At 50.3% G+C, this 9,002-nt stretch overlaps 2 protein-coding genes across 3 annotated transcripts; both read right to left on the reverse strand.

The window, feature by feature from the left end:
* Positions 1-1,377: 1,377 nt before the first annotated feature.
* On the reverse strand, positions 1,378-2,141 carry LOC100284986 (RING-H2 finger protein ATL3F). Its single transcript, NM_001157881.2, has one exon. It carries the CDS (start codon positions 2,096-2,098, stop codon positions 1,589-1,591), a length of 510 nt encoding a protein of 169 aa, NP_001151353.2. The 5' UTR covers positions 2,099-2,141; the 3' UTR covers positions 1,378-1,588.
* Positions 2,142-3,152: 1,011 nt separating this feature from the next.
* On the reverse strand, positions 3,153-8,662 carry LOC103654279 (probable serine/threonine-protein kinase WNK8). Of its 2 annotated transcripts, none has more exons than XM_008681116.4 (4): positions 8,322-8,662; positions 7,354-8,189; positions 4,672-6,037; positions 3,153-4,062 (listed from the first exon to the last, which is right to left on the reverse strand). In XM_008681116.4, the coding sequence occupies exons 2-4, from the start codon at positions 7,462-7,464 to the stop codon at positions 3,536-3,538; spliced, it is 2,004 nt and encodes a 667-aa protein (XP_008679338.1). In that variant the 5' UTR covers positions 7,465-8,189; positions 8,322-8,662; the 3' UTR covers positions 3,153-3,535. The 2 variants fall into 2 exon arrangements, with proteins under 2 accessions (XP_008679338.1, XP_020408353.1); XM_020552764.2 differs by having other exon boundaries at positions 4,672-6,940.
* Between the last annotated feature and the right edge of the window lie 340 nt (positions 8,663-9,002).

Raw genomic sequence — 9,002 nt, forward strand, 5'->3', positions numbered from 1 at the left:
ACTCACTCAATATGTGTTGGACATCTAATCACCAAAATACTTATAGAAATGGCCCAAGGGCACATTTCCCTTTTAAGGATCAACTGTGGCGGGACCTTCAACAACATATTTGTCACGCCCAACAACTCGGCTTCAAAGAGGGATTCGACGACCGTATACTTGGATGGTACAGTAAGGTCGTATGATCTTTTTGCATCCACTGAAGAACCAAAATGCGTTGTAGAAGCTTGGGGGTAAAAATTGAAAAATGCAATGTGTATTGAATATAATGCTCTTATAAAGAATCAAACTTGGCTAGGCTCTAAAAGTGGATTCTTCCTAGTTTTTTTGAGTGTGAAGGAAGTACTCCAATTTTTTTACTATAGAGTTTTTTTCCTTCAGAGTTAAGGTGTATGGGTAGAAAATTTGTACTCTAACTTAGAGTTATGCTTCAGAGCTATGTCAAGCAAGCCCACTCAATAGAAGTGTGGCAAGTGGACTGACGAGGGAAGTTTTTTGTGCGATGCCACGACAAACAAGAATAAATATTACACTTTATCTTAGCCAAATTGTATAGAAAGGTATGAGTTGAAAAGAAGCTCGGCCCCCTTTTTTATGGCTCGCTCGATGTACTATGTGGGAGCGTTGTACTATGTGTGGCTTTCTCTCATGTTGGGTTTGAGTGATCGTGGCCCATCTCACGGTCCATTAATATGGGATTGGGTGAATTTCTCGGTTTATCTATAAGGTAACATCCTATTGTTAGGGCTAGTTTGGAAGTCACAAAACTAGAAGAGATTGGAGGTACTAAAATCTCCTCCTTATTTAATTTTGAATAAGGGGATTTTAGCTCCTTTAGGGATTGTTTGGTTCTACCCGAATCCATATGGATTGAGGGGGATTGAGGGGTTTCAATCCCTAGCAAGTCAAAATCCCTCCCAATCCGTATCAATCCCCTCCAATCCATATGAATTGAAAATAACCGAACAAGCCCTTAGGGTTGATTTGGTGACAAGGGGATCACGAGAGGATTGGAGGGGATTGAAGGAGAAATGAACTAATTTTCCCCTCAATCCCCTTCAATCCTCCCGTGATCCCGGGTCACCAAATTAACCCTTAGGGATTGTTCAATTCTACCCTAATCTATATGGATTGGTGAGATTGAGAGGATTTCAATCCCTAGTAAGGCCTTGTTCGTTTGTGTCGGATTGGTGGGTCGGAACAATTCCCGACCGGATTGCTTCTCTAATTTATATAAACTTTGATTAGCCGGAACGATTCCGGGTGCAATCCGACGCAAACGAACAAGCCCTAAATCAAAATCCCTCTCAATCCGTATCAATCCCCTATAATCCATATGAATTGAAAATAACCAAACAAGCTCTTAATACCTCTGTTTTTTTATTCCAAACTAGCCTACAGAGGAGAGAATAAACATACACGGTTCATAGGTGAAGCAGGGTCATCGTCGAATCATTAATTAGTAGAGAATTATTATACAGAATCGAAGCAGTTGGAGACCAAAAAAAAACAGCATCCCTATTCGTGATCTACGGCATGTTAATAGCAACAGCACGAGATCGACGAATAACACATCCCTGTTCGTGATCTACGGCATGTTAATAGCAACATCATCCCAACGCAGCTGAGCCCTACAGAGCGGGCACGTGTTGTGGTTGTGGCACGCCAGCCACTTCGCAATGCAGCTCCGGTGGAACTCGTGGCGGCAGACGTGCATGACGCTGCACCGGTCGCCGTACTGGAACGGGCTCAGGCAGATCGCGCAGTCCTGCTCCGCCTCCGCCACCGACGGCTGCTGACGACGATCGTCGGTGCCGCCGCCGTTCCGGCGTGTGTACGTGACGCAGACGCGGTCCAGCCGCAGGACCAAGGCCATGGGCGCCATCTGCACCGCGGCCGCTGGCTGCGCGCGGGGTGCCGCCGCCTGTTGCCGCCGGTCGAAAGCGGCAGCGGCGGCCGCGGCCGCGGCAGCGGCCTCCACCCGGTTCCGGTTCCGGCACCGTAGATAGTAGAAGCAGACGGCGGCGACGAAGGCGATGATGAGAAGAACTTCCCCGAGCCAGATGAAAAGAGTCGTCAGGCCGAAAATCTGCGTCATGCTGGTTGACTATTAGATTAGATTGTAGGTCGTCGAGAGCTATAGGTTGGATATCATGATCATGTATGTATATATAATTAAGGTTGGATATCCTTGTTAGAACGTAACGACCTCCGATACAACCGCGTACAAGGATAATTAACCAGCAATATAATCGAGCAGTTGAGATTAACTAATTGGTTAATTACTTGATGTCCTATATAAACAGCGCACTTACGGAAACGGCCTCCATTAACTCTTCCGCGCGCGCGGCGCGCCTATGAGGACGATGACCAGAACAAACGCGACGTGAGGGATCGATCGGACTCCGAGTTCGTCGATCTAGATCGATCTGACCGGATAAATAGCATACACAGCAACGCCGCAAGCAGGGACGTACGACGACTACTATGGGTTGGGGCGACCTCGTCGGTTGGATCAGATGGGCGCTAGTCGGCGCCACCATGCTCGTCGTGGCGCTGTTGGCCGTCTGCATGCTCGTCGTCGCCGTCGGCCACGTCATCTACGTGCTCTGGCGAAACATCCGCGGCGGCGGCGCCAAGACGCCGCCGCCGCCGCTGTCCATCGAGGAGGTGCTGGAGCGGATACCGGACTACGACTTCCCGTACCAGGAGCTCCCCGGCGGTGCCGCCGGCGACGACTACGATGACGACGACCACAGGGAGTCGTGCGCCATCTGCGTGGCGCCCTACGAGCCCGGCGAGGCCTGCGGCGTGCTGCCCGGGTGCGGCCACGTCTTCCACAAGCTCTGCGTCGCCGAGTGGCTGCGGCAGAGCACCACCTGCCCGCTCTGTAGGGCGGCTTTCGACGTGACTGAGGGCACGCGACAGGCCGTCGTTGACAACATGGTGTAGCTATTAATTCAAGCCTTTTCGTTTTAACAAAGAATAGTTCGTCGAATAGGATGTGGCTCATCTCCGGATTTTATTAATTTTCTTTTATTGACAAAAGTCCAAAATCTTAATTATATATATTCTATTTTGAAATTATACACTGCTAGCTGGTGTAATGTAACAAAGAATAGCTGGTGTAATGTAATTAATCACAGTATGCATTGCGAGTTTGTAACAAACTTTACGCTCTTGAAACATACATTATTTCTCCAAGCTGCATATGTATATGTACACACAGTACTCGATCTCATCCCACGCGACGGCCAAAACAAAAAAAGAGGACATATCTGGTACACATAGAAGACTGGTGTACATGGTGCACATATTAAATCATTAACACTCATTTTAGATCTAACGTCTCTAGTTGATTATTCAATTTACAAATAACACCTTCCACCACTATACAACACCACGTTGGAGGGTATCCTTAATAAAATGTACCAAACAACTAGAGATATTAGATCTAAAATGAGTGGTGATGATTTAATATGTGACACCAGATATGTTGTCAAAAAAAAAAAGTCGGTCGTATGCGGAGCGGCAATCAAAGCATGAAATACTGCTGCTCCTTGTCGTCCAGCTGCCGCTGCTTGCCGCCGCCGCCTGGTCTCCTGCCGCGGTCGAGGCCGCCGCGCGCAGACGAGGAGGACGAGGCGGCGGTGGTGGTGGGCGCGCGGAAGCCGATGTTCTCGACGGCGCCGACGGTGTTGAAGAAGAGGCGGCGGTTGAGCTCCTCCACCAGCGTGCGGTGCAGCAGCTGGCTCCGCATGTCCACCATGGACCGGTTCCGCGTCATCCTCCTCCGCCTGCCGGCCCGGTCGTCGTCGTCCTCCCGCCGCCGCGGCCGCCCCGCGTGCTGCGGCGACACGCTGCACTGCCGCTCCAGCTGCCGCGCGAGCGCCGCGGCGGAACCGGAGCCGCCGCCGCCGAACCTTGTCTTGGACGAGCCGCTGCTGCTGGCCGGCGCCTCCTCGTGGCCGGCACCTGACGCGTAGTGCACAGGAGAGTACTTACCGGAGTGCACGGAGCTCATGTCATCGTCGTTGTCGCTTAAAGCGTACCAGTCATGATCTACACCAACAAAGTTTTTTTTTTTTGCACAAGAATGCACAAATGTCATGGCTCATTATCACAGTACTCTCCGTTTAGTACCTTTTTTACACTAAATTTGAACACTTTGTTTAAAAAAAATATATGACTATTATTACTTCGAATTTTTTTCCAAAAAATAATTGAATAAGACGTATCGGTAAAACTTGTAAAAGAATGTTAAAAGAATTATAAAATTTGGACGGAGAGAGTACTATGCAGATAGCACTGTATTTCCTACGTGGACTAAGAACGAAATAGATGTCGGCATACAGTGACCGATGATGCCTACTGCAGCTGCTGGGCGCCAGCAAAATTTCCCGCCCTTGCACGTACGGTACGGTGACATTTTTGCAGTGCGAAAACAAAAACAAAAAATTGAAAAGGAGATTTTTATATAAAATACCTTCCACTTTTTAAAACAAATAATCTCAAATCACGTTCAATCATTTTATTATAACTTTAGAAAAAAGAACCAATCAATTTGTAAAGGGGGATTTGTAAGCCGAGGTTCGGGACCGTAGCCTTAAAATAAACACCAAATTAAATAAAACAAATTAATGTGGAGATGGATGTGGTGGTTAGGTTTACCTTTGGTCCAAGCACTGCCACATGGGCCAGAGAAGCCTCCGAAGGCATATGGCCCCACCCCGCAGTGAGAACCATGGGAGGATGCGGGGGACGAGGAGAGGTAGTAGAAGGGAGGAGGCCGCTCCTCGTCGTCGTAGTCGCCGCCGCGTGACGCGTACGTGTACTCGTGCTGCTGCGCTCGCCCCGGCAGCAGCCTGCCGATCTCCTGTTGGATCATGGCGGCGATCTCCGACGCGTGGCGGTCCGTGATGTCCAGCTCCTTCACCATCTCCTGCGCCACCTCCGCCGCCGTGTCGCTCGCCATGTCGAACGGGAAGTAGATGTTGCGCGCGTGCCCCGACGCCTCGTCGGCGATCTGCACCTTCAGGAAGATGGTGTCCTCCTCCGCGTTCAGCTTCCCGGTGATGGTCATGTCATTCCTGGGCGGCACGTCCACCTCGTCGTCGTCGTCCAACGCCGAGACGACATCATCGTCGGCCGCGGAGCTACTACACGTCGAGGGCGGCGGAGCGCCGGCGGCAACAGCGGTAGTTGGCAATGGTGACGGCACTGGTACCGTGCCAGCAGCAGCAGCAGCATGGTGGTGGTGGTGGAGGAGGAAAGGGTCCAGCAGCAGCTCGGCGGCGGACGGGCGGTTGGCGGCGGGGACGAGGCAGCGGCCGATGAACCTGCGCGCGTCGTCGTCGTCCACCCGGTAGAACGCGTCGGGGAGCCTGCCTGCGGTGACCTTCTTGTAGATCTGCGCCGGGTTGGTGCACTCGCTGTAGGGGTACTCGACGGTGAGCATCTCCAGCATGCACATCCCGAAGGCGTAGACGTCGACGCGCTCGTCGTACTCCTCGTCGTACATCTCGGGCGCCATGAACTCGGGCGTGCCGATGACGCTGTGCGCGGCGCCGCCCCGGCGGAGCACCGCGGCGAGCCCGAGGTCGCCGATCTTGACGTGGCCCTGGTGGCCGTTGACGAAGATGTTGTCGCACTTGAGGTCGCGGTGGATGACCGGCGGGTCGCGCGCGTGCAGGTAGGCGAGGCCCCCCAGCAGCTGCCGCGCCCACGACCGGACGGCGCGCAGGTTCACGCGGGGGTACCGGAGGCGGTAGGAGCGGAGCGTGCCGGAGGAGAAGAGCTCGGTGATGAAGTTGAAGCTGCGCCCGGGCACGTCCACCCAGGACGCGTGGAAGCCGATGATGCCGTCGTGCCGGAGCTCGCTCAGCAGCTGCACCTCCGAGTACATGCGCTGCACGGCGTCCGGGGAGCGGAGCACGTCGGCGAGGCTCGCCTGGTTCCACGCCACCTCCACGCCGCGCTCCTCGTCGAAGCCCCGGTACACCGACTTCATGGCGCCTTTGCCCAGGAGCTCGTCGAACTGTGCATGCATGCATGTATTGTGTATTTTTGTTTAAAATAAACAGTTCTATTTTGATAGTGCTAAAGTAAATAAATGCATACACTGTTATTACTAATTAAATCAACACACGTGTAATGAATTGCTGAAAAGATCGAAGAGGAAAAGTGAAGTGCACGATTTGATCTTTGATATCCCAATAGAAAGAAGAAAAGATGAGGAAGCACTGCACTGCACCCATATCTTTAGGACATGACATGGCAATGGCATATCAGCTTTACGAAGCTTTCAAAGCATCTTATTATTGGCATCTTGACACATGCATGTGGCCTGGGAAGAAAGAAAGAAAGAAAAGAAAAGAAACAAGTCGGGGAAGTTCAAATACCAATCAGACACCTACTCTGACTACCACCACCACCGCTGGATGTAAAAAATTGGCACTCTTTTTTTTCTGATAGCATTGGAAGTGGAATAATCACACAACCTGATGTAGGCTTTCACCATCTCAAAATTAATTAATGAACCAGTAGCTAGTTGACCAAGTATAGAATACATATAATTATTGGTTTTATTTATTATTATCTGTCTTTCTGTATGTATATGTACATCTAGCAATAGTTTAGAATTGTTCATACATGCATGCATGATGCATGCCATCTAACTCGTGAATGCATGGATCCATCTGGGGGCAACTGTGATTGTTTAATTAGTAATATATATTTAATGATATATCTGGTGGTTCACCATTTCATGCTGCCAATTAATTAATGAATAATCCATCTGGGGCAATTGTGAACTAATCGTATGCCATCTCAAGATTGTTTTTTTAAAAAAAAATCCAGCAAAGAGAAGAACAAGTTAAAGGGAAAATCTCGAAAGAATGAGCAAACAAAGATGTGCAGCTAGTAGCTCCTCATCATATCTCTGCAGGAAAAGACAATTGTGTCATGTTTTAGAGCGAGGTATCAGCAGGTATGTAGTAGCTCCGATGTGCACATCACTGGCTAATTAATTATCAATGTTTGGCCTTCAAAAGATGCTTAGTTAGGAGTATGAACTCTACAGACGAGCCTAATAATTTTTAATGTTGGCCAAAATTACCTTTGTTTTGCCTAAAGATAGAATAATCTAGTTACCTAGTAGGATATATATGTGCTGCTCCTCCAAATTTGAGGCATGCATATGTTTTGAAGGAAAAGGGCAGAGAAGAGAAGAGAAGTTGGGTACAACACGGGAGGAAGAACATGCTGCATGCGTACGTGTATATCCAATCAGCAAATGGCAGGAAGAGAAAGCAAAGAAGAAGAAGAAGAGGAAGGGACATGCTGCGTGCGTACCCGTCCATAGCGACCGGTGGGGTCAGTCTCGACGTATCCGTTGGCGTTGTCTCCCGCCGCCGCCCTATCCAGCCGACGCCGGACGCCGCCGCACCGCCGTGCCGCCGACATGGTGGTCGTCGATCGGCTCGAGACGACGGAGCTTTATTTCCTTCCCTTAATTAGCTTTCTTGGTTTGGGTGTACCGCAGCTAAGGCTAATAAGCTAGCTAGCAGCAGTTGTATTGATGAGTTGCAGCAGCTGACACTGACAGACGGCGGAGAGAGAACTCAACTAACTAACTAACCTAGCTATGTATGTATGTGTGGATGGAGGGAGCAAATTGGTAGAAGTGGAGGGAAGAAGAGCTGTGGGCGGCAGGAGGCGCGCGCTAGAGGGCGCCGGCGGCGAGGAGGAGGAGGTTGTGGGTGTCGTCGTCGTCGTAGGCGGAGACGCGGAAGAGGAGCCAGCTGAGGCAGGAGAAGTCCGTGCCGGCACGCGGCTCCATGGACGTGGACGACGACGTCGACGGCACCCCGGAGGAGCAAGGGGAGGCACCCGCGTGCGCGTGGTGCGCGGCGCCGAGGCCGCAGCGGCAGGGGCAGGGCCGTGCACTCATCTGTGGACACGGACACCAGGGAGTTATATGTGGTGTGTGTGGCAGTGGCAGGGCAGGTAGGCACACAGCACAGCTAGCAGCACCACAAGCAAATTAATGAAGCTATTGCTATACCACAGGGGCACAGCAGAAGGGGATGAGATGAGTGGTGCACTACTGTATGCTCTTCTCTGGTGGTGGATGGATGGATGGAAGTGGAACAGCTGGACAGGATGCCTCCTCAATCTCTGATCGCGATCTGTGTACATGTGACAAAATTGCGACACACAGTACAGCGTTTCAGACAGGTAGCTAGGCTAGAGGAGGAATAAATAATGTATGGAATACAGAAATATGCATATAAATGCAGAGATAAACGATGGGAAATTACCGGCCGGTGCAGGGAATCTGTATGTATGTATCGATCGGAGTAGCAGTAGGCAACAAGCGCAGTCGACCTGCCCTTGCTGTCACCTGGAATTAAAGGCGACTATGCGTGGAAAATAGTTAGCTGATTCTGAGATCCTGCAGCTGCAGCTCATCTACAAGGACCTGAACTTGAAGAATCTGTGCCTGGGAAGAAGCATCTTCGCTCTTCTCTGCCTGTGGACTGTGGTGTGGTGGAAGTACCAGTGGGAGGATTTGTCTGCTGGAACTGCAACTCGTGTGTGCAAGAACTGATGAGAGGGGAGGCGCGGGGGCGAGGTCCACGATCGATGCAGCTCGGTTCAGAGCTGGAACACCATATATGTAGCAGGTGGGAAGCACTAATAATTAAATACAAAGTTCTAACTGTTAACCGATCCAACTAGTAATAATGATAATAAAAAGAAAGTTTTTTTCTCTATCTATCTCTCAATAATACTGGTTGGTGATTCTTTGGTTGACTTGGTGCTCAATAATTAATAACTATCAGTTCTTGCAGCAAGCGCTGCTGCGCAATCATCTAGCTGTTGTTGGTCCAAGGAATATAGATCATTGATTAGCAACAACCAAACAAAAAGAAAAACTTGCATATATTATTCAGGGAGAAATTGAGTGGCCATCTCAATTTTTCGTTGGCGAGGGGTTC

Source organism: Zea mays, chromosome 4 (genome assembly GCF_902167145.1).
Source record: "Zea mays cultivar B73 chromosome 4, Zm-B73-REFERENCE-NAM-5.0, whole genome shotgun sequence".
NCBI classification, from domain to species: Eukaryota; Viridiplantae; Streptophyta; class Magnoliopsida; order Poales; family Poaceae; genus Zea; species Zea mays.